This window comes from Simochromis diagramma, unplaced genomic scaffold (assembly GCF_900408965.1).
Source record: "Simochromis diagramma unplaced genomic scaffold, fSimDia1.1 OVJJ01000419.1, whole genome shotgun sequence".
Taxonomy (NCBI): domain Eukaryota; kingdom Metazoa; phylum Chordata; class Actinopteri; order Cichliformes; family Cichlidae; genus Simochromis; species Simochromis diagramma.
The window spans coordinates 3,317,076-3,343,588 of record NW_024387244.1 but is presented as its reverse complement, the minus strand read 5'-3'; the positions used below and the strand labels follow the sequence as shown (position 1 = coordinate 3,343,588).

Here is a 26,513-nt window from a genome sequence, read left to right as displayed (position 1 = left end):
CAGCACAGAGTGGAGAACTGCTGCAGGAACGCTTCTGAAATATCTGCTGGAATTACAAGTTGTTTTAGGTGAGAATAAAAAATGTGACCTCAATGACAATGACAAGAGGCTATCTTCAGCTGCTCTGTTATTCACAAGGGGTCTTCACAGTGGGTAGCTCGGCATGTTTGATTTGGCAGAGTTTTTACGCTGGATGCCCTTCCTGATGCAACCCAATAAGGACTTGTGTCACCTCCGGGATCCACTCGGGACACGATCAGTTGGCGAATATGTAAACACTGAACTTGAGCTTGACCTTAAGCACAGTTTGGGTGAACACCCATTAGTTGATCAGTAATATTTTAGGAAAAATAGAGATTCTTGTGAATTTTGGTCAGTGCATCCCTTGCTGTGAGCTTATTGGTCATTTTACCGTTTAAGCTATATTCATACATGATTTTTGTTAAGTGAGTAGGCCAGTTCATTGCATGCTGCTTGGTTATTACATTTGTTTGCTATACTATGAAGCACTTTGAAAACAGCCACAGCAGATAGAACATGCTGTTGAAAAAGTGAGTAATTACGTTGAAAATGACAAAAGTCCAAAAACAACAAAAGTAAGAACAACTATAATACAATAAAAACAAATAAGATCACTGTTTCTGTATAAATTGGCATTGCTAGTCAGATGACTGGTGAGCTAGTGTAACAGTAATCGAGCCAAGACTATAATAAATGCATTTATTACTGTCTAAATTCTGCCTATGGAGGAAAGGTTTCACCATTGCCAATTACCTTAAATGAAAGAAGCTAGATTTCACTAGTGCACCAATTTAACTGGCCATCTAAGCGATGATGTCACCAAATACTTACAAAAACAGGAGATAGAGTTGACTATCATCAGCATACCAGTGAAAGGAGGTTCCAATTTTTTTGAACGGATCCCAGTGGAAGCCCTTAAATTGAGCCCTGTGGAACTCCGCATTGCAGGGATCAGAATCAGTGAGACAGAAAATAGTCGGAAAATAGACCTAAAGAAGTGCTACAAGATGCTGTAAACAACTTATTAGGATATCATAGTCGACTCTATCAAAAGCAGCGGTTAGCTCAAGCAGAAGAAGAATTACATAGTCACCAGAATCTGTACTAGGAAGGGTTTTAAATACGGATTGAAAAAACTCCCAGATATCATGCTTTTCCAAAAAAGGTCAGTTGAAAATTGGTTGCTAGTAGAGCAGGGCAATATGACCAAAAATATTTATCACGATATACATTTGAAAATTTGCGATAACGATATAACTGACGATATAACTGACACTAGACAAAATACTTTACAACTCCACAACTTTATTAGTGGAAAAAAAAAAATCTATGTATTTTCACTTAAACGAGCAGCTGTTTTTTTTTAATTTTTTTTTATTTTTTTTTTTAATATGCATTAGTTATATAACAATTTAACAGTGCAAATGCAAATTCCTCGCTGACAGTTTAACCAAAAGGCATTTCCAGTGGAAACTGGCCGACATATCCTCAGCACAACCATGTAGAATATCCACAAAACTTAAAAAGAGGTTATACACACACAATACAGTAATATTATGTTGAAGCACAGTACGTATCACTCCGCGAGGCTCCTGCCTACGATAGCCGTAATGCTCCAACAATCCATCAAGCGGTGCGGCTTCGTAGCTTAGCAAAGTCGTACTAAAACATTTGACAGATTTTCGAGCGCCGTGTACATAAAATCGTTTCGAGGTCAGTAAACACAACCAGAATTCACACATAAGGCACACGGGATTATAAGGGGCTCTGTCGATTTTCAGAAAAATCAAAGGATTGATTTTAAGTGTGCTGTATTTTCCAAAAAACACTGTAATAACGACGGCCCGCTAGCATGCACTACCAAAAATAGTGCTTTGTCGTGTATCTGACGGACGAAAGCTAAACCAGTTCCAACCCACTGAAGTTGCAGCATTTTTACAAACCAGTTCTGGTTCATCCGTTTCATTCAACGATCCACTTTCGTCCTTCTTATTCTGCGTCGCCGCCATGCTTTTTCCGCCATGTGTGTATGAAAACAAAGGCACTGCGCATGCGTGTTTTACCCATATTCTATCGCCATATTTCATTTTCTTGTCGCTGCCCAACATTATACTGATATAGCCCAGCCCTAGTTGCTAGTGGACATTTTAACCTCCAGTTGCCAAGGTAACCCTGTAATGTAATTGCCACCCACTCATATGTTAAAGAGCCCCGCAGATGCTGGTCTAAAATGTCCTTCAGTGAGTTATCTGATGTTCATATATCAGCTAAGGAATCAAATATTTTACACTTGTAGTTAAAAAAGAATTGGAGTAATCTCAGCGGACTGGAACATTTCTAAGGTTTTTAAACATCTGGCACAGTGCTCATCGCTTTGGTTTCTAAGTTCCTTGGTTTATAGTGTAAAGTTGGAAATTTCAAATTGTACTGTAACTTTCACATAGTTTATTACAGTGTTAAAAAGAAGTAAATGTACACAATTAATTTTCACATTGTGTTTGTGTTATTAGTTGGTGCTTTATGGCATCGGAATAATTGTTTTTCCATAGAACTTTCGAGAAAGTTGAGCGTGCACTCCTCAGCTGGCAGTGATGGAGGAGGATATCCAGCCCAAAGAGCTGCAGCATGGCTCTGACTCTACTGTTAGAACCAGTGGGAGAGTTTGGTACAACCCAGCTGTGGACAATAACTTGTGCTGAGCGCTGAGCAGAGAATCCAGGTCTTGTTAAAACCACGCGGCTTAGCTGGCTTATCCAGTGCCTGTGCAAAATATTGCGGCTGTGGACGGAGCAGAGTTGACTGCTCCTGTTGTAAGACAGAGATGTTGTATTTAAGCTGATGCACTGCTGGCTCAGCGGTTGAATTGATATTTTTTGTTTGCGCTTCTTTTCATGTTGACACTAGTGATCTTTATTTGGCGCTGGAAGGGCGCCAGATTTTCTCCATGCAAGAAAAACCCTCATGTCTGAGTGTCAGAATCCTTTAATATATTGATACAGCCAGCAACGTTGCATATTCCATGTCTGAAAAGAGCTTTAGAAACAAAGAAGACTAAGGTTTCTGAGGTTTAACGGGGATTCACTTGTCATTTTATGTCAGTGGGCACGTTTTAATCCCCCGTTGCAGGTTACAGGCACAGTTCATTGGTTTAAGAGGGAAAAGCCTCATTTGATCGTGGCACAGTGCCTGACCCAGTTGACAGCATTTGCCATATTGTTTGGGTGTTGATTAATCCTAATGCAGCTTCAACAAAGCTGGCAGTGGCGTGAAAGTGGAGCAACCGAGAGGCCTGGTGCCAAATCCAGAGAGTAGCGCAAGTAATATGGGAGGCAAAATCTCACAAGTCCCCTGAGCATGTGCTCGACTGTAGAGATGGCCACAGGTTGCGCACACACACACACACACACACACTCTTGCACACAGCATACACACTTCCACCTCCTCTTGTCTGTCTCCCTTTATCATGTGTTTCCTCCCAGATCTAATGTAGTGGTGGGAGGGTCAGGGGCAGAGGGTGCACAGGCATTATTAAGCCCACTTGAATTAACAGAACAGCCCCCAGCCTTTCCTCTAAAGCCTCCAGCTGGGGGGAGCTTAATCCCCATGGTCCCCTGTCTCGCCCATTAAACAAACTCCCCCCGCCCCTGCTCCATTGCTCTGCTGCACACACACAGACACACAGTAACGTGTGTCTGTGTGTGTGTATGAGAGAGAGCAACAAGCTTAACTATGTGTGTCCGATGATTGGCGAGGGGGGGGGGTACTGGACATTAGTGCGTGCACAGTAATATGCACAGAGGCGAGCATAAAAACGCACAAACATGCACGTTGGCTTTCTTTTCTGGTAATTATTGCTCTAGTACATGCATAGAAATAAAAGGATTTTTCCCTTTCAACGTCAATAAGAACCCCCACCCCTCCCCCTCTCTCTCTCTCTCTCTCACACACACACACACACACACACACACACACACACACACACACACACACACACACACACACACATTCTTACCAGCCTCAAGGGTCTTATCTGCTTTTTGTATCTGGGGAACAAATTGAATGTGGGGCTTGACACACGCAGGCCAGCAGATGTCTGGGTCATTGAGGTTAGGCCAGCTGATTAGCATGACAAACACAGCCCTGCATGTGCCCCCCACCCACCAACCCACCCAAACATCACCAACCTGCAGGAGGCCCCTCATTTAAGTGGCCGAGCAGAGGCCATGGGTCACAGGTGATGTTGATTTTGGTGAAAGGCCACGGTGGATGATTGTCAGAGTGCTTTGGGGTTTGGCTAAAATGGAGGGGTGTAGATTGGTACAGCCCTTCTCTTGTTGAGCATACACACATACTGACTTAGACTCAAGTAGGCAGAAAAGATGCGAGTACAGATTCAGACACTGACTTATACCTCCTGCTGGTGGCTGGCTTCCCAAACTCTGCAAATGCACATTGGACGACAGTGAGCTGAGTCTGTTCCTTTTTCTTCTTTGTTTCTAAACACAGAAAGCCCAGCTAAAAATGAGAAAACACTGCAGTGCCAGCATAATTTTCATGCTTTCTTTTTTTTCAACAACCCATTTATGTGTTTGGTTGTAGAAGAAACTGTTTCTGCTCACCTATAGAGTAGATCAGATGTGGGAACATGCTATGTAGTCAAAACAATAGATGGATGTAGTCATTCATGTATTGTGCATATTGAAGCCTTGCCATGTTCTTTTTTTTGAGCAAGAAATTATTATATTTGGATTAGAGATTCACCAGTTGACTGTCCAGAGACAAGAATTGGTCTGTTTCCACTGCTCTCCGCTCATATGACCATTAAGGAGCTAGTCTGTGTTATGCCACAAAGCCGCACAGGCAAATAGTTGGACACACACTTAAAGCCACTTACTTTGTTGTTAGCTTGGAACTGAGTGACGACTCAGACATTTCACTAAAGTAAACAGCAGAGAAAACCGCATAAATGTGACTAATGAGTCACTTAAAAATGGACATTTTATAGAAATTAACAAAGAAAAAGTGGCTTAAACTAGAGCTATCCAGAACTCTGAGCCAGCCACAAACTAACAGCCTCAGTCTGAGCAAAGGATAAAAACAGTTATGAGAAAAATTATGGAGCCGAATGAATCCGAGAGAAAGGTTTAATGTCCTGTTATTTAGTGAAGTTATAAAGTATATGTGTTGTATAGTCTGTCAGTTTTAGTTCTTAGAAAGAATAAGAATAATTGGCAGATAGCAAATAATCAGAAATCATAATTTGCTGAGAAAATTGCAGTCGGTGCTGCTCTGATTTGCACAAGAAGTGAAGTGCTTCAGACCTGTCATAGTTTCTGTATCTGCAAACCTGCTAGAGTGTGCTTGGGTGACATAAATTTTGTCCACATACTGTGTGTGCGAGGCTCCGTGCACACGTCTGCATTCCTGTAAATTTTATATGATCACACAGACTGAGAAACTGCACTGCAGTGTATCAATTATACACATGGACCCTTCAGGCAGACTTCCAGCAGAATTCCCAGAAGTAGAACAAGAGTGACGATCGGTCCATGGTGTTTGAACTGCCGAGGGGCGCAATGCAAAGACACATCTGATTAATCTAATTACAATTTCACTGACCAAAACTTCTTGGATGAACTTTACACAAGAAGCTATATTATTAGTTAGATAGCTGCATTAAAAATGCTCAAAAAGGCATCAACAGCACAAACAAAGTTAATAGATCAGTGGCTTCACTTAATTGATTTGTATTTGGGTTTGCCTTGATGATAGCATAGGGGTAACTGGGGTTCTGTGGTTCATGATTGCCATTTCAACCCCTTACCTTGCAGTTCCCCACATGTATGCCTTCTTTGTGTTTGACTCCATAAATAAGTTGTCTTTTGCACGTCATCAGTTTGACAAGTTACTAGAAAAATATGACCATTATTTTTGTGAAATGGGGTGAAGAAAAGGCAGATTAATGTCAACTTTAATTCACTACTGTTGGGCAAATATTAAGAGTTGAGTGCTGTGAGATAAATTGAGACTGAAAAAGATGACGTTATAAACAACATGGTAATGGACTGGCATGCATATAGGGGCTTTTCTGGAGTTGCTGACCACTCTAAGCACTTTCAACTTCAACCCACATTTATACATTCACACATTGCTTCATTCTATACACTTAAAGCACTTTGTCTGCCACTCATCACTGGCTATTTTAGAAGCACGAGTTAACCTAACATGGATTTAACCTGAGCACTCAGAGGAAACCCATGCATGCACAGGGAGAACATGCGAAACCCCAGTCTGGATTAAAAGTCGAAATCTTCTTGCTGTGGAATGACAGTGCTGAAAACGTCATCACTGTACTGTTTATAGTTTTTCATGTAATAATTGTTGACGGTTAGCGTTTTCTCATCATACAAATATCGATGCTATTTTAGTTTGCTGCTGCTTCAGTTGAGCAGACACTGTAGTGTTCGGTGATTCAGATTCTTCACCCACATCACGATTTATGCTCTGAGTCAGTTTCAGTCTCTTTTGGCTTTTATCAATATTGTTTCCACTGCAGTTTAGCCAAAGCTAAAGCATACTGTACATTAGTTAGATTGAACTTTTAAAAAAGTTATTGACGTTTCCATGCGTTGTTTTTTTTTTTTAAATGCGATAAAGGATTCATAAGTATGTCTGCAAAGAGGAATATTTTTTAAGTATATTATGCATAACAACAAACGCACAAGCACCTTGGAGTTTATGGCACCCCAGAGAAGCATATGGCTTGAACAAAGAACTGAATCAAGAGGACTGAAAACGTGTCACCGCTCTATAAATGATGCACTTCCCTGCTGGGCCAATCAGTTACAAAACTCTCACCTTGTGGTGATTTTATAAATAAATAAATAAAGAGAAATTAACATGATTATCCACCGATTCTGAGGAAAGAAATAAACAACTAATGGCGTATTTTTAAGTTACAAGCAAGGCTAAACCTTTATGAGAGAGCTCGTAAATGCTTGTTATGTGCTGTATGTGTTACAGTTACTGTCATGAAACCTACAATGAAGCTCAACTGAAGCTGCCAGTTTTTTTACAGTATTAAAAAATAAAATAATTGTAATTTTAAAATGAAAATATATTTCATAATAATTATTTTCATTTTAGCTCCTCCCCTAAACTTCTTTAGTGGCGAGGAGTCAATTATCCATCTCTTCTGTCTATTTGTCCATCTATCTGACTCAAATTCACAAGATTCACTATTCCTCCTTGAAACTTGAACACACTGATCACAAAATTATGATTAAATGTCTTTATCCAAAATGTGCTCAAGGTCATATTTGTCTTTTTTCGATCACTTTTCCATTTTACAGGAGTACTGGTCAGATTTTGTGAGCCTATTTAGTAGGGGTGGGTTTTTAATAATCGATTTATCGATTAAAATCGATTCTGGCTTGGATAACGTAAAATCGATTCATTAAAATCCTGAATCGATTTTTTAATATAAATTTATTTTGCCCGAAATGCCAGAATCTCAGGTGAAATCTCACAAACTTTCAACAACCACCAAACAGCTAAGACAGTAAATGAGAGCAGGAACACGGATTCTGCACAAAGACTTAAACACACAGCGCGACCCGCGGATCAGAATCAGTTAGATGTCGCCTTTCTCACAGTCGGGGCTGAAAGCCGACAGCTCGCTGACTCTGATCTGTCGGCGGGTCTGTGCTTTGTGTTCACGCCCTTTATGCGCTGATTCTAAAGCTGTTAGTTTGATCTCTCTCCAAACAATATTGACCGAACCAGCAGCAAAAGAAGATCCAAACTACGCTTCACATAAACATCGTCATGAATTCACTCTGACTTTTACTGTTTTGCTTCCACCGCGATGCACAGCTCTCTCTCTCTCTCTCTCTCTCTCTCTCTCTCTCTCTGTACTTCATTATTCGCTTGCTTGTTACGCACAAGTCTACCGTTGTTTACAGCGCTGTCGGCCTACGTTTTTTATTTTCGTTTTATATACTTCCGAAAAGAAAACCTAATTTCTGCTGTTCAATACTGAACAAATGTAAACTTTTTAAAATTATGCAAAATGCAAAACGCCATGTCTCTAATAAAACCCCTGTAACTTCAGAGGTAATGTTCATATGCTGATTAATGGTTTTCTTTCGTTTTTGATGTACTGCAGAATATTTTTATAAATTCTAGGCCAGGAAAATCGCCTTCGTGTTTTTCTGTGTTTTATCCTCAGCTACTTTGACACAAAGGCATCTGCTGGGATGCTCACACCTTTGATAAAGTCTTGCGTGTGTCAGCTTCCTTTTTATAGATACAAAAATATGTAAATGTACTTATCTGAATTATAATATTTCTGACTGTCAAAATTTCCCAAATTCAAATCGAATCTAATCAAATTAAATCGAATCGTGGATCGAATCGATTCGGGACCTTGTGAATCGGAATTGAATCGATTCTAGAAATCAGTGACGATACCCAGCCCTACTATTTAGCTTCTCAGTGTCTTTTCTTACTGTCACTTAGTCCAATACAGGTAACCAATGAAAACAAAACTTTCCTTTATGTATTTCACACATTGCAGTAACCTATGAATTGTGATGGATCACAAGCCAGATGAGGGACTGCGTCATTGACATTCTGGTTCTGTATGATTATAATACAGAAACTAAAGGATCCGCAGAAGCATGAGACTTGCCAGTTGAGTTGTCGGTGCATCACTTTGTCAGCTCGGGCTGCTTTGCTTTACACAAAGTACCACAGCAAATTTACCAGAAAGAATGTGACCATAAACAAAAACAGATGTCCTGTTGTTGGTTTCGCTCAAACCTGCGGGAGACACTGATGTGTGTGTTTCTGAGTGTGCATGCGTGTATTTCTGCTGCATTGCCTTCACGGACGAGGCCTGCATGTCAAGGTTACAAATTCACAAGTAATAGACGGCTTTGTTGACGTGGGATGTCCTTTTATTGTCTGTATACATTCTTCTCTTTTAGCATGTGTACAAATTGTGTGTGCGTGCGTGCGTGCGTTTCCACACAAAAAAATGTGGTAATGACTTTGCGCGTGTGTGTCTTTGCATGCATGTTCGCAAGTTCCTCTTAAAGTGCGTGTGTGGTTTTCTCGTGTGGGAGTTAATGTTGGGGGGATGTAGTGAGGAACTGCATCAGTATTCAGCAGTTGCTTCCTAGGAGGAGAGTGTGGGAGGTGGGAAGAAAGGAGGGTGGCGGTGGGTGGGGTAAACCTTCCCCAGAGCAGAACGGTGCGATGGGCTGGAACAAAGCGGCTCGACGGGAGGCGGCTTGATTGCCCCTGCCTGGCCACAGCCCGCAGATCTGCCAATGCGCAAAGGAGAATTAGCTGTTCTGTTTGTGTGCCTAACAGCGGTAAGGCCATGACTGAAACAATATGCTACCACATCCCCACCAACAGCCTTTTCATTCAAGAGCAGGGCAATGAGAACCTCCCTTGTTCAGTCTGTCCTGGTCCCATTACTATAAAAAACTAATTTGCATGCTGTTGGCGTAAACATGAAATCAAATAGAGCTCATCAGCATACACTTGAAATTACAATACTCTGATAGAAAACAATATGTGCCAAAGAACTTTGGAGTTCCCCCGGTGTTGCCCAAATGTCAGAGCTCCAGCTTTCTCCTTTCATTGTTAACTTGTTGCAAACTTATCTAATCTTCCCTTCTTCGTTCCTGTTTTTTTTTCTCCTTCTTTGGCTGTTGTAAGTAATAACCTTGGTTTTTACAAGCAGGCATCAATCATCTACACAGCCGTACTGGGTGTAATCTTAAAGCCCCCCTTCTGCGAGTCTGGCTTTAATCTCAGCCATGGTTTCCAAACCCACAGTACTGTCGGCCTCACCACTTTCCCCACTTTTGACAAATTGCCCATTTCCCTTGGCTTTGCAATCTCTGCACTCTTTTCCTGTGGTGTGTGTGTGTGTGTGTGTGTTACACTATGCCTCCCCCACCTTATGTTAGGTCTTATTGTGTACAAGCCTGCGTGCGTGTGGGTATAGTGTACTATATTTTTGTACACAGGTGCATCTGTGTTTGCAGGGCAGTGTGCTATAACTGTCGTGTTTGTATGTGTTTGTACTGTGTACTTGGCTGGCCTTGCCAGGGGGGGTCAAGATAGTTCAGAATGGGGAGGGAAGGTAAGACATGCCAAGCCTATGTTTGCAAGGGCACTTCTCTCGAAGTGATAAAAGTAGAATAATCCCCTTTAAAGCGTCTTAACGAGGTCAAATCTGTTGGGCTGCAAGAGGGAGGTGTGTGTGTGTATGTGTGCTTGTGTGTTGTGGGGATAATGCTGCAGAAATGGGGGTAAGCCTCTGCTTGGTTTGTGAGAGATAATAATCAAAATCAAATTCCTGGCCGAAACAGGATTAGGCTCTCCCCGTGCTCTAAAGCCCCTGTCCAGAGCGGCTGAAGACACAATCCTATTCCTCAGCCTCTCCTCTCTGATACACATACACACACTTAGCCGCTAACATAGCGAGGCTTCCTTTTGGCCCAGACAGAGTTGGCTGGGGGTGAGCTTGGATGTGGGCCAGTTAGCCCTGTCCCTCTCTCAGATCACTGGGCTCATATGCTTTAGTCCAAACACTAATCCGGGATATTTAGATGGAATTGTTTGGTTGGAGCTATTCTTAGATGGAGGATGTGATCTTGTTTGCTGCTCGTGTATTAGCAAAAAGCTTAAGCCCTCAAAGGCTCTGTGAATCATGTCAGGATGGATTTTTGCTGAAACGTTTGCCCAAATAAACGCACACACCATGCGTTCGTTTCACCAGTACAAAGAGACGGGATGATGCTGAAAGTGGAATGACTGCAGTCGTGCTCAGACAAATGGGCGATGGGTTGCGTGTATATTTATAAATGCAGACAGACATTGTTTACAGCACATGTTGGAATCAGTCTGAGTCGATGAGTGAAACTCATCTGCGATGTGTGCCTTTGCCATAAGGTCAGGTGGCTGTCAGCCTGTTATATTCCTATGTAAAAGCAAGGTTTTTTGCAGTTAAATCGCCATACTGCAGCAACTTCATCACTAAAGGCGGAGGATTTTCTTACTTTCTGTTTCAGTTCTGTGCATTAGGGCTGGGCTATATCATACCGTTCACGGTAATACTGGTGTAATGTTGGGCAACGATAAGAAAATGAAATATCGCGATAGAATATGGGTAAAACGCGCATGCGCAGTGCCTATGTTTACATACGGACATGGCGGCGACGCAGAATGAGAAGAGCGAAAGCGGATCGTTGAATGAAACGGATGAACCAGAATTGGTTTGTAAAAATGCTGCAACTTCAGTGGTGTGGAACTGGTTTGGCTTTCGTCCGTCAGATACACAACAAAGCATTATTTTTGGTAGAGCATGCTAGCGGGCCGTCGTTATTACCGTGTTTTTTGGAAAATACGGCACACTTAAAATCAATCCTTTGATTTTTCTGAAAATCAGTGCCCCTTATAATCCTGTGTGCCTTATGTATGAATTCTGGTTGTGTTTACTGACCTCGAAACGATTTTATGTACACGGCGCTTGAAAATCTGTCAAATGTTTTAGTACGATTTTTGCTACGAAGCCGCACCGCTTGATGGATTGTTGGAGCATTACGGCTATCGTAGTCAGGCGCCTCACTGTGCTTCAACATAATATTACCGTATTGTGTGTGTATAACCTCTTTTTAAGTTTTGTGGATATTCTACATGGTTGTGCTGAGGATATGTTGGCCAGTTTCCACTGCAAATGCCTTTTGGTTAAACTGTCAGCGAGGAATTTGCATTTGCACTGTTAATTTTTTTTATATAACTTTAATGCACATAAAACAGCTGCTTGTTTAAGTGAAAATACATTGATTTTTTTCTTTGCATTAATAAAGTTGAGTAGTTGTAAAGTATTTTGTCTAGTGTCAATTATATCATCAGTTATATCGTTATCGCAAATTTTCTAATGTATATCGTGATAAATATTTTTGGTCATATCTCCCTGCTCTACCGTGCATTACTGGCTGGACTCCGAATGCAAGTAGTTAATGTGAATTTCTCTGTTGAAAGCCACAGGTTTGCAGATTTTTTTTTAAATCACAAACAGATTGCACTTAACTGCCAACTTCTCCCCATTAAATCATAGACTGACTCCATCTTTGAAACGGCTATTTCAAAGACGGTGCGTTTGCAAATTATTTTTTCACACCGTTGCAATACTTTTGTTGTTCTGCGGTCTCCGACTGCTGCTTTCTCTGGTGTGACTGTAGCATTATAAAGCAGCTGTACACACAGGTTTGACATGCTATCTAAATTGAGTTAAATTTCAGTGAATACTAGTGCATAAAAACTGCTTGTATAAAATCATCAAATTTAATAAAAGCTGCCAGAAAGTTTACAGACTTTGACTCCACACACTCTTCCAGCTGGAAGTTATACTTATGTCACCGTCTTTGCTCTTGAGGAAATCTCCCATTGATTTTAAATCATGACAGCGCACAGAATGGATGCACCAACACCGCATTTCTACTGCAGTCAGTGAACGTGGCTGTAGCAGGTGTGATAGTAGTACACAGGTGGTGCATATCAGTTTTATAGTCATGAAGTGTTTGTATTTAAAAAAAAAAAAAAGCACTGGGCTTTATTGTTGTATTTCCTGTGTATTATCTATTTGTCTTTACTTATTCCTGTTGCATAAAGTCAGTAAAATACATGGCAGGGTATATGTGCTGGTTTCAGAATCAGAATCATACAGAGCCTACAGATTCAGATTCATGACGAGTATTTGGTGTACATTATCACTGGATTTTTAGGGTGCTTCTCACTTTTATGGTTGAAAATCTGCATTATTATTGAGTCCTTGGTATTAAAATATGTCTAAATGTAAGCACTTGTACTTGGTGTGAAAGTAAGTTGAACTGGGGCATCGCCCACATGCATACTGCCAGCAGTAAATTACCCATAAAATGTATAATCTCACCATCAGACTCAACTAAAAAAAGAATACTCTTTATTTTTTGCTTTCAGCAGAAAAAAAAAATCAGATGGAAACGCTTGTTCTTTTCAGTCACGTAGAAAAAAACCTCACGCCTGAAGAATAATAATATGCCTATACTCCACACTCAGATGGGCAGTGGGAATCTGTGATGGACAGAAAAGCCGGATGGCTCAAATGGCATCCTTGAGACTGTTGCTATGGAGCAAACACATCCTGGCATTGAAAAATAGGCCAACTGTTCGTCAGTGTGGATCTTCTGCATTCATTTAAAAGTGGGAGTGAGATAACATCCAGTCATTAGTGAGTGATTACAATGCCAAGGTTTCATCCCTGCCCCCAGCACACACATACATGCACGCACGCACACACAGAAACACACTCCGGCTGAGATGTAAACAGTTAGGCAGTGCTCCAGGAAATACAATCCCCACACTGCTGCTACCCTCAGGCAGGATTTATACTGAGGAGGATGTTTTCCAATGTATCCTGCTGTTATTGTGTGTGTGTGTGTTTGTGTGCGTGCGTGCGTCACTGTGTGTGTGTGGATACATGCTGCTGTCTCCGCTCTGTTTGTGTGTCTAAATGCTCCACTGTATTCTTGTATTGTTGGTGTGTCTAATCACTGTAGTGTGATCTATGTGTGTGTGCGTAAAGCTGAGTGCCCTCTGTAATCTCCATCCTTTGCCATCGCTTTTGTCGACTGATCCGTGGAGCAGAAACGGCCTTTGCCTGATTCTTATTTAAAATAGACATTATGGTTCACAGTAGACTTCACATGGATTGGACCAGATGATGAGGCCAGGAAGGGTGGGTGCGTGGGGAGGGGCGGGGGTGGGCGATGAGTGTGCTTAGGGTTGGTGGGTGGGGGATGGAGGTGGGGCAGCAATTTCCTGAAACGATGAATCCCATTTATTCGCTGAAGACTGTCTCAATTGCCTCACCAGCGCACAAAGCTTTTTAATGCTTTAATTACGTCTCAAAGGAGCAGGGCAGAATCAAATTAGAGATTGTCCTACATTTAGGTGCTGTGCGCACATGTGTGTGTGTGTGTGTGTGTGTGTGTGTGTGTGTGTGTGTGTGTATTATGCAAATTTGTGTGTGTGTGGGCTGTTTTATCCTTGTGTATGATTCATGGCAGTGAATATTTGTTCCTCTGGCAGCCAAGCACCATATATAGAGGCTTATCACACCCCACACACAGATGTGCACACACACATCCTCTCAACCGTTTACGCTGTCTAGGCTATCCCCCTGCAACACAAACAAAATGATACACACGCACGCGCACACACACACATGCATTAGCCCAGCTCTCTCTTGGACAAACACATCCACTCACGCAGCATGCAAGCACCTTTTTTTTTTGTCACCGCAGATGGCATGTGTCACAATATTACGGCAGTATTTCATTAACATTATGGGCATCCATCTGTTGTGTGCTCTCAGGTCCCCATAGAGCACCTTGTTTTAGTCACTGACAGAGAAAGAGATAATAAACATTGTTAACAGTGTATGTTTCATGGCGCTCGGATAGCCCTACATACTCTGGTTGTAGAGTGGTAAAAATCTCTCACTAGCACTGTGAGAACTGTGCTCATAGCTCTTCTACTTTGCTGGATGTCTTATCAGAAAAAGGGTTTGATTTTGCTGTAGAGTTTTAAAATATATTTAAAACTGTGAAGCATTTTTTTTTTCTTTTAAAGCTATATTGGCTTATGCAGCCACTTGTTGACAGCTGCCAACCACTCAGTCTATCTACCTTCCTACATACGACACAGTTTGCATTTCACCATCACCATGTCCTTTTATGCAATACAAATAAAAGTAAAGTCTATATCTCCCCGCCTTAAAGGCTTTAGATCACGCCACCTTTTTCCTCCTGCAGGCACATGAACTGAAATAAGCTGATTGAGGTTTGTTTTTTTTACATTTCTGGAGAAACTGAAGAGACTTTGCAATGCATTTAACTAATTAGTAACTAAATTTACTAATAATTGTAACTGAAAATTAATTGCTGAATTTAGTACAGTAATGCATTACTGAAAAAGGTAATGTGATTACAATATTTACACCCAGCGCTGCAAGTAATATAGTCAAATCTCTTTCCCTTAGGGTCATATGATGCACTGGGGTAAATGACAGTGTTGCCATTGCTGCACAAATAAATGAAATAAAATGAAAAATATCAAGCTGAAAGTAGAGAGTGTAGAATAATTACTCAAGAAGCAGAATTATCAATCAGATGTGAAAATGTCATCAGCGATTTGGAGTCAAAGTAGATAAGTTAGTAAGCATCAGGTTCGTGCAGGCTGCAGATGTTGTCATTCAGGCTGTGGCTGCTGTAAATGTGGAGGAGCAATATTTGTCAGACACTGTTTGTTTGTCATTTTTGGTGAAACTGAGCCACTTGTCCTCAGCGACTTCAGTGTGCTGTGTGTGATGTACTAAACTAAAAATGACTTTTTTAATGTGACATTTTCATTATCTTGCCTGATACGTCACGCAGATCTATCATCGCTGTTTCTTTATCCAGTTTAGTTTATTAATTGACATGTTATAACTATGGCAGCCAAAAGCTGATTTTTTTATTTCATGCTGGTAGGCTGTTATAGAATGTGAATCTTTTGCTGTTGCATCCAACATTTCTCACCTGTTTCACAAGATAGTGATGGGAAGGTGAGACAGAAAAGGTGTTATTGCCATAAAAGCCCTAATCTGGCCCTTGTGAGTCTTGGTGTTTGGTTTTATGGTGTGTTTGTTAGGCTACGTCCACATTAGCCCGGATAGATTTGAAGTCGTTTTCACAGAGGCGTGCATCCACATTGAAACGACCGAAAACGCTTGCGTTCCAGTCCTGCGCATGTGCAAAAGCGAGTGAGAATTAAAGGATTTGAAGAAAAGCTATCTGGAGCATGTACAAACTGATATTAATCTTTTTTTTTTTTTTTAGGGCTGTCAAAATTGAGAGCAATCAAAACAACTGCTGTATAATGCACTCCGCTAGCTTTGTTTAATTGGTCACATGACTGTATCACATGACTAAAATGCGGCATTGTTTTAGAAAGTCTGCGTTTTCGAGCGTCCACACTGCGACGGGACAGCTCCGTTTTGAAATGAATGCGTTTTCGAGAGCGTTTCCAAAACACTGCATTTTTCCTTGAGGAAAACGTCGTCTCAGTGTGAACGGGAGGCCAAAACATTAGTGTGGACATAGCCTTAGAAAGTTCTTGCTTTTTCTGTTTCTTATTTTTCCTCCTTCTGCCTCCACTTCTTTTCTCTTCTTCAGCTACCTGGGGCAGCTGACTCTTTGGCATGTTAAACGCTTGCATATTACAGTTCACATTGAGGAAATCGGATCTTGAGCAACAGCTCTGCCCTCTGGCAAAGGGGGCAACCTGTACATAGACACACAAGCATGGACACACAGTGCAGTGTGAGCTTCACGGCTGCCTCTAGCCAAGTGCCTTGTGTTGACACAGGCTCTGTGTGGCACAGGCCCATATAGCTGAGCTGTTGTTTGCTGAGCTTGGTCCATGCCGTACTGGCTAGAGAGATAATGGAAAAGGTTATTCTTCTTTACAGTCGAAGCCTCTGTCTCCAAGCAGCAGACTGGTTTGTTTGGGATTGGGGGGTTTTTGTGTCTGTAGGCAGAATTATAATGTCAGGGCTTCTCGTACCATTTGGATGTGTAATGGCCGAGGTCACTGTCAGAGTTTTACAGGACTGCACGTTTTATGTTTTTCTAAATAAAAGTCTTAAGTGCCTGTGCCTCTTCCGACCTTAGCGCTTCTGAATTTCCAAATGTTTTGCGGCCATAGTACGAAACGCATTTCATGCATGTACAGGATACCAAATGTTGTTACCCTGAAAGAATGCCTTCCCTACTTAAAACCATGGTAGAGTACTCGCTACTGAGCCATTAACAAAACAAGAGAAACAAAAAAACTTTATCCTGTGAATCAAATAGATCTGCTCTTACAACCTGAAGCTATCTTGTTGCTTCGTATAGTCTCAGTCTATTGTTCTATGAATGCAGAGGAGGCTATTTGCAGTTAAAAATGAGACTGAGCGGCATGTCGTGGTGAGCGGGGTACAAAGCGACAGGTCATTCCTAACAATGTCGGGCTAGCTTCCTGTAAGTGCTGCAATCAGAATTCTGATGGTTCTTTGTACCTGCTCGATCGCAGTGTGGAAAATGTCTCTTTTTTTCTTTTTTTTTCCTCCCCCCCCCACATGACCCATTATGCAGCCTGCTGAGAAATAATGAGATTTTGTCCCTATTTGGGTTTGATGCTCTCTGTGCTCCAACACACAACCAGTGCATCCACTACTGCCCGGGGAATGTAGTGTGGAGAGAATTACAATAAGGGCTAATGGCAACATCCAGGCTAGGCAAAAGATGTTGTTTGCTAAAAAGCCCAATGTGTCTTTGACATGACATGGTTGTCATTTGAATCACAGTATATCTAAAACGCTCTGTTTTTTGTTTTGTTTTTTCTTTTTTCAGTGTGGCAGGTTAATTGTGAATGCACAGGCCACTCTGGGCATTAAAACATGGCTTTGAGTTAAACCACTTTAAAGTAACACAAACTTTTAAATAGGTAGCCTTACTGTCTTTTATCTGTTTCACTGTTAAAAGACGATTATCAACCCATGTAACCTTTGCCTCCCAAGAAATGAACTTTTAAGATTCTTTTTAAAGGCATCAGTGGCGGCAAAATATCTCAGAGATGAGCTGACACTGCTTATGCTGAAGGCTGCTACAGGAGCTTGGGTTTGAATCCACCTCAGACCATTTCCTGTGTGTCATTCCCCCCTCCCTGCTTTCCTGTCTGCTTTCGGTGCTTTCCTATCAATAAAGGCAGAATGCCAGAAATGAATCTTAAAAAAGACAACAGTGAAACACAAATAATGGTCCTCGTCACCATAACCAAATCTGTTATTTTTTTGTATTAATGTGGTGAAAAAACAACCTTGTCAGGTGATTCTCCAAATTAGCTCCAAACAGACAGTGTCATTGTGTTATTTTATGTATGCTAATTTAACATGACTTTGGCTACAACATAAAAAACAGCAACTGAAGCAAATTCAAATGAAGTCATCTGAAGGGAAACCCTGAGTAGTGGAATTTAATGTGATTTTTACCTTGAAACATACCACCCATCTTAAACTTTTTGGAAACCAAGGAAGCACCCACAAGACAGCGCTTCCAGCCAGAATCCTCAGGAATGACTTGAGGAGAGTTAAAGGCACAGATCCCAACATCACTGAGCATCCAAAGTACACGTCGGAGCAAGCCTGCCCCATGGAAACCCTGCCCACAGCACTCAAAGTATCCGCTTCCAATATCCTCTTTCCAAGACAGCACAGGGGAAATTCTCAGAAATCCTGTGTCTGTGCCCTACTATGTCATACCTGTTTTGTTAGCATGTGGGTAAGTTACAACATAGTCTCTGTAGTTATTCATAACAGTAGTTGCTGTCTTGGCTGAAACACCTTTTAGTGAAGGTTACGAATGATCTTCTTACTGCCTCTGACAGCGGACTCGTCTATGTGCTTGTCCTGCTAGATCTCAGTGCAGCTTTCAGTACTGTTGATCATCACATTTTATTACAGCGATTAGAGCACGCTAGAGTACTGTGCTACAGTGGTTTATATCATGTCTATCTAACAGACTCCAATTTGTTCATGTAAATGGAGAGTCCTCTTCACACACTACGGTTAATTATGGAGTTCCACAGGGTTCCATGTTAGGACAAATTCTGTTTACATTATACATGCTTCCCTTAGGCAGCATCATCAGAAGGCATAGCATACATTTTCACTGCTATGCTGATGACACCCAGCTTTATCCATGAAGCCCGATAACACACCAAGTAGTTAAATGGCAAGAATGTCTTAAAGACACAAAGACCTGGATGACCTCAAATTTTCTGATTCTAACTTCAGATGAAACTGAGGTTATTGTACAGAGCCTTCACCTCTCAGGCCCCTCTTCTGTGGAACCAGCTTTCGGTTTGGATTCTGGAGACAGGCACCCACTCTACTTTCAAGAGTAGGAACCAGCAGCAATAGATCTAGGGTCCTGGGGCAGTCCAGTGAGTGTCCAGCATGGAGTGTTTCTCCTTCAGTAACCTTTTTCACTCGCAATGTGTTTATACACCGCTCTGCATTTAATTATTATTTGCTATTATTATCTCTGGCACTCTTCCATAGCATATCTTTGTCCTGTCTTCATCCACTCACCCCGAACCGGTCATGGAAGATGGCTGCCACTCCTTTAGCCTGGTTCTGCTGGAGGTTTCTTCCTGTTAAAAGGGAGTTTTTCCTTTCCCATGTCGCCAAACTGTTTGCTCATAGGGCTTCATATGATTTCTGGAGTTTTCTCTTTTGTCTTATTGTAGGGTCTTTACCTTACAATATAAAGTGCCTTGAAGCAGCTGTTGTTGGGATTTCCAAACACTGCAAGTACTGTTACAGTGTGGCAGAGAGACACATAACGTCAGCATTGGAATTTAAATTCCCCATAAAGATACTTTTATAAAGTATCTTCATAAAAGTATCATTAGTTATACAAGAAGCAGGCCTAAATGTTTACTCACTGTCACTCAAAGTGAATGCTGGAATAACAAAAAGGAATGTTAAGATAATCATTACCCACTTTGTATTACCATTGTACCTCATGCATCATCAATCAATAGGATGTTATGGCTCACAGCATGGCTGTTTTTCATCACGGCCCTGGCTAATAACTCATAAGGTTGCTTCAGCACTGTAAAGAAGCAGTGTGTGCCAAACCAAGGACAGACTGAGTCTGGGTTATGTCTATTGAAGGTTAAGTAGGGGTGTGTTTTAATCTATTTATGGCTAATTATATCGCCGTGTGGGTCAGGTTTGTGTGCGGGTGTGTAAGAGAACAGTTCGTTTGCAGGGGTTTAAAAAGCTGGCAGGAACATTAAGTTTAGATGTTTCTGTTTTTGAGCATGCACACAGTTTCGGGGGTTTTCATTTGGCCCGTCGCACTTGGAAACATGCTTGGCAACCAATTTCTTCGTAATGCTTTGCTCGTTGGACTGTGGCAAATTGAAAGCTGTTTGATTTCATGTTCGTGTTTTTAATTATTTCTCCACGTTGGTCTCTTGCTTCTCTTGCCTTCACTCACCTATCCTGCTTTTTTTCTTTCCTCTTTCAACATGGTTCTCAGTAGCTCTTCTCTAACGTTTTTCTCTCTATGTTTTTGCAGGCCTCATCGCAGCAGCTGAAATTCACGACCTCTGATTCCTGTGACAGGATCAAGGATGAGTTCCAGTTTCTTCAAGCACAATACCACAGGTGAAAACACTGCTGCATGCAAACAAAATTGAAAAGCTGTACATATGACAGCCTGTTAAGTGCAGCTCTTTTTAATAAGGAATATATCCCCAGGCTGTACATGTGTATTTTCAGGATTTCTGTTTATTGAACATACTGTGTTTGTGTACCAGTAGCCGGTATGTTAAACATAAACTGAGCTGCGTTGTGGCAACAAAAACCTACCATTTCTTGGTCAGAATGGCTTTTAATGCGAATGTATGTCCTTTTTTCTTTTTTTAAACACTTTGTTTTACATCATGTAATCACTAACAGTAACACTTGGAACTAATAACTAATAATAGTGATAATTAATTTTATAGGAATTGTAAAGAAGTAGCAAACAGAGGGTTTGCTGATGGTTCACGTCCTCTTAATTAAATTTAATCGAATACAAAGAAGAGAGTCTTGAGTTCAATTCCACCATCAGGCCGGGGTCTTTCTGTGTGGAGTTTGCATGTTCTCCCCGTGTTTGCGTGGGTTCTCTCCGGGTACTCCGGCTTCCTCCCACCGTCCAAAGACATGCAACTTGTGGGGATAGGTTAATTGGATAATCCAAATTGCCACTAGGTGTGAATGTGCGAGTGAATGCGAGTGCGAATGGTTGTCTGTCCCTGTGTGTTGGCCCTGCGACAGACTGGCGACCTGTCCAGGGTTTACCCCGCCTCTCGCCCCATGACAGCTGGGATAGGCTCCAGCGCTCCCCGCGACCCTGAAAAGGATAAGCGGAAGCGAATGGATGGATGGATGAATACAAAGAATTAACAAAATATGATAACAGTGCCAGGGTTAAGTCTGTATTTTCACTTTAAAAAACAACAAATGGTATCATTGTTTGCAGGATACCTTCAAGAATTTAAATAAAAATCATTAGACTTTTAAGATGAATGTTTGCAGCCAAGCACAGTGTGAACTCGAAGAGAACCCTTCTGTGGTAAGAAAAAAAATGGAGATGTGTGCCTTTGTTTCAGTAGTATCTCAGCTCTATTGCCATACTGCACACTAAGGCAGCCTTTATTGACTCATACCTAAATCAATCTCGTTTACCCTCGGCTATTGATCTTCCTTTACTGCTTAAATACCGCTACAGCTCCAGAAGTCTGAGGTGCTTCCAAATTCCGACCTTCACTGATCTGTTTGATAGCTGTTGTAAAGAGGAGGGATGCCACGGGGTCTGCATCAAGAAATCCACTCTTTGTGCGAGTGGAGTCTTTGAAGCCTGTCTTCCTTCCTGAGGAGGTTGGTTTGTTCCTCTGTACCTGTACTCCCAGAACCTTCCAGAGGCTTGCCTCAGCCGGTTACAGACACAGGCAAAGGCAGATGAAAGAGTAACACATTGTGTGTAAAATCCTTGCTCTGGTCTGATCGCTTTTGTTTGTAGGGGATTCTAAAGCTGCAGTAATGCCCTGTGCGTCTTTTTCCTCGACTTTGGTTTTTGTAATTCCCACAACAGTGAGCAGCACCATTTAACCCCCTTCAGAGAGTCACGGCGCAGTTGAAAGAATGCCTTTTTTGTCTGAGCATACAGAACATGCATACAGTTCCTATTGACTCAGGAGGGGAGCTAGGATTGGGTGGGGGGCTTGGGAGCCATAGACGAGGCTTTGTAGTATTCTGCTGAGCTGCGTGTGTCTGTTGCTGAAGACTTTAAAAGGCAAATGTACCGCAGGCGTTCCCCCGGGTATAGTACCGAGCATTGTAGCTGTCGCTGTCTTCTTCTTCCCACCCGACAGCCCACCCTCCTTCCCCCGTCTCTTCTCCCCTCCCCTCGTTCACATGCATAAATAGATCAGGGAATACATAAATCAAAATAAAGATGACAGCAGGAGCGATTTAGAGGCGGAAGAATCGGCAATAAAACTCCATCAAAGTGTCGTTTGAGAACAGTGGCGCAGGCCCGGGGGCTGCTGAGCACCAATCAGAGGAGGCACGGAGCCAATCCCAGGTAGGCTGGCAGCGGGGACGCCTGTTGTCATGACAACCCACCATACAGCCTACGCATGTACACAGGGATGGCGCTAAGGGTTTTATGTAAGTGGGAAGGGGAACATTTTGGGCGAGTGGAGGCTGCTCGTACGAAAACAGGATTAAGGATTAAAATCACCAGCCCAAAGAAAAAAAAAACCTTCACACATGTCAGTGTTATCAGGTTGGACATCTGTTGCTTACCAAGGTGTGAGCAGTCATAACCACATATCCTTAACTTGGACCAGCCAACAAGTGCACATCTTTATTTTGCTTGGTTGCATTTTGGCTGCAACTGTTCTCAATTTCTTCGTATCGATAAAAAGAGTTGGATGGTTGATACGATAAATGTTGAGTGTTATTGCTGCAGAGTGGATTTTCTTTTAAAGCGGGTCACTGTTTACTTGTTTTATACACGTGTGGATTCTTGAGAAACATTGTCATGCACGAAGATGACATCCTTGTTTTCAGCAGCAAGAACCAATCATTACATGAGTTTAAATATTATGGCAAATAAATAATAAAAATAAAGGGCATTAAAAATGTTACTGATATGAAGACCTCAAAGCTGATACTGGGAGGCTGGTTGGATTTTTAAAAAAAAGGAAACCTCAGGCATGACAAATGTCAAACTAAAGGTAATAAATGGAAGAACGAAGAAGTAGCCAAAAGGAGAAGCTAAAACTTCAGAACAACACAGAGACGTGGAGAAAGACGGAGGCAGTAACCCAGACAGGAAAACAGCCAAGCAACTCAGATAAACTGACAAGTAAAGGAGGAAGAGACCATCTATAAATACACAGAGAAGACTAATTGGGAAAGAAGACTCAGGTGAATCTAATGAGGGCAGAGCAGACGAGGGGAAAATGCTAACACAGTAAGGCAAACCAGCACACAAGACACACAAGGTGACTTATTAACAAAAAAGCAGGAAGTAACAGGGTTACAGAGTTGTTAACAGAGTTCAGAGTGACAGAAAATACACATATAAAAGGAAGGGAGACAGAAAAGGAAACACAGGAGACAGAGCGGGGGAAAAAAGGTAAACTGTTTGGCTGTTAGCGTTTACATTAGGAACAGCTGCTGTGAGAGCACCATGAGAGCTGAGATAAGACAGAAGAGGATGTTTCTATCTACTTACAAACACAGATATCCCATCATCAGTTACAATTGTGCGAAAAAAAACTAAATAAAAATTTTCATTCCAGAAGGTAAACTTTAATATATTCTTTTTTAATGTTTTAGTTTTGATGATTATGTTCTTATAGCTCGTGAAAATGAGAAATCCAGTTGAATAATGTTCAATTTCACTTATACACTCAGTACTTGGGGGTCCTTTACTGCAAATTATTGCATTAATGCGGCTTGGCGTGGAGGTGGTCAGCTTGTGGCACTGCCAAACTTTTATAGAAGCTTTGATAGTAGCCTTCAGCTCATCTGTATTCTTGGATCAATTGTTTCTAGTTTTCCTCTTGACAATGGATTTTCAATGTTCTTCAGGTCAGCGGACATGGCTAGCCAATCACAAACCTCTGCAAAATAATGTTTGCTGACCATTAATAATATGTTCAGCAAATGTTTTGGCATGGATGCAGTTGCTAAGGTCTGCTGAAAAAGAAAAGCAGCATCTTCATAACGTTTGCCAACACATGGAAGGATCAAGTGCTTTGAAATCTCCTAGTAGATGGCTGTATTGACTTTGGACTTGATAGAAACACAGTGTTTTATCAAGTCCAATCACCAGCAGATGACATGGCATCTTAAATTTTCACAGACTGTGGAAACATCACACTGGACATCAAAATCCAACCTTACTTTCTGTGCCTCTGCACTCTTTTTCTATTCCTTATGACCTTGATTTCCAATGAAATGATACATTTACTTTGAAACACTGAGTATCTGTCCAGTTCCTTTTCTCCTTAGCCCAGATAAGAACTTGCGACATTGCATCTGGTTCAGGAGTGGCTTTGATATTAGAAATGTACTAGTTGAAGTTCCTTTCCTGAACATTTCTGTGGGTGGTGGCTGATGATGCAATGACACCCACCTCAGGTACTCCTTGTGAAACTCTTACAAGTTCTTGAATCAACTTTCCTTGACAGTCCACTCAAGGTTGCAGCCGTCCTTGTTTCTTTTTCTGCTATGCTTTTCCGTTCTAGTCAGCTCTCCATTAACATGCTTAAATCCACTTTTCAGTAATGACCTTCTGTGGCTGTGGGATTCACGATTGTCATCTGGATAAGAGTCAAGTCAGCAGTTTTTTTTTTTCCGCAATTGTGGTTGTGTTTAATGAACTAGACTGAAGGGGCCTCTTCCAGTGCTGCTTTTATCTGAACAATGTGTTTGTTTTTCTTCATCCTGGCCTTTTGTAAATTTTACCTACTGGTAGGATGTTTTATTTTTTTTGGTGCACGTTTTTTCTTCTGTCTTGCCAGTGGTACCTTGGATGGATCAGCATTGGTCTTATTCGCCTTTCCTTAACACCTCTGTCTTCTGCTGCCTGAGGCACTCTCACTGCTTAGCAGCAATCCTTGCAGTTCACTCTAGGAGGGCATCTTACTATTCATGACTGCTCCACACGTCCTGGATAGTGGTATAGACATGAATCTTTGTTCCCTCTTCTGTTTTTTTTCTTTCTGGAAGATCCTTGGAGTCTTGGACTTTGGGTGAATTCCATAGAATTTACTTTTTTTCCAGCTATAAACAAATTATAAACTATTCCAACCATTGAGAAAGCTTCTCAGCACCTGTTTCATCCACTGAGTTTGTGGCTTTCCTTGCCTTGTCATCAAGCCTTATTTGTTTAGTCTTTTTACAATTGTGCAGTCATGAAATTCAATCTGAGGACTCTGGAGACTGAGATGTAGCTCTTGGTTGATGAGTTAATAAATTTATTTTGATTAGCAGCACCTGGCTGCTACTTAACCTCCTACTTCCTATAGAAGCAGTAAGGAGTTCACAGCCCTGCATAGTACTGTGAAAACTTGCTTTTTCTATTGCCAAAAGTATTCACTTTTCTGCTTTCACGCATATGAACTTCAGTGACATCCCGTTTTTTAATCCATAGGATTTAATATGATGTCAGCCCACCCTTTGGAACTATAACAGCTTCTGCTCTTCTGGGAAGGCTTTCCACAAGGTTTAGAATTGCGTTTATGGGAATTTCTTTTCTGTTTTTTTAACCATTCTTCCAGTAATGCATTTATGAGGTCAGACACTGATGTTGGGCGAGAAGGCCTGGCTCACAGTCTCTGCTCTAAATCATCCAAATCAGGTTTCGGTCAGTACTCTGTGAAGATCAGTCAAGTTCTTCCAAGCCAAACTCGCTCAACCATGTCTTCATGGATCTTGCCTTGTGCGCTGGTGTGCAGCCACGTTGGAACAATAAAGGGGCATCCCCAAACTGTTCCCACGAAGTTGGAAGCATGAAATTGTCCAAAATGTCTTGGGATGCTGAAGCATTAAGAGTTCCTTTTATTAATTAAGGGGTTGAGCCCACCTCCTGAAATACAACCCCTTCCATAATTCCCTCAGCTGCTGTGGAAATCCGTTCCATGAAGCTCCCTGCGAACTGTTCTTGAGCTAATCTGAAGGCCGCGTAAAGTTTAGAGGTCTGTAGCGATTGACTCTCCAGAAAGTTGGCGTGCACTGTGCACTGTGCTGTGCCACAGCATCTGCTGACCCCGCTCTGTAACTTTACATGGACCTTCCACTTCATGTCTGAGTTGCTGTCATTCCCAGTCGCACTCACTTTGTTATAATACCACTAACGGCTGACTGTAGAATATTTAATACCATGGAAATTTCTTGACTGGATTTGTGGTGGCATCCTATCACAAACCAGTCTGGAATACTTTTTCATTATATTGTGGTTTATGTATTTAAAGTCAGGGCAAGGGTGGAGGCTCTAGCTGCAGTCTACACTGCAGTAGCTACAGTAAGTATAGAAAAAGCAGCACAATTCTGTGTGTATGAGTAAGCTTACATTATTGCCTGTGTGTAACACGGTGTTCAGTCTGCCAGTTAAGACTAACAGCGGCAAAGACTGAGCCATCGCTCGCTATAATCGAGCTGTCATTCCTGCAGACAGCTGCGAAGAACAACCCTGCATAAATATACACACACACCATCAAACAGGTTACAGACTTATCCTAAATCTGAACCTATCTAGCATGTGTGTCTG

The 26,513-nt window shown here is 41.6% G+C and overlaps 1 protein-coding gene across 2 annotated transcripts in view; it reads left to right on the top strand.

The window, feature by feature from the left end:
* The window catches only part of tle5 (TLE family member 5, transcriptional modulator), a 53,608-nt gene that overhangs the window by 5,388 nt on the left and 21,707 nt on the right, over nt 1-26,513 (top strand). For both annotated transcript variants that reach the window (XM_040052748.1, XM_040052747.1), the window contains exon 2: nt 20,259-20,347. In XM_040052748.1, coding sequence (XP_039908682.1) covers nt 20,259-20,347 — 89 coding nt within the window. The remainder of the gene's footprint in view (nt 1-20,258; nt 20,348-26,513) is intronic.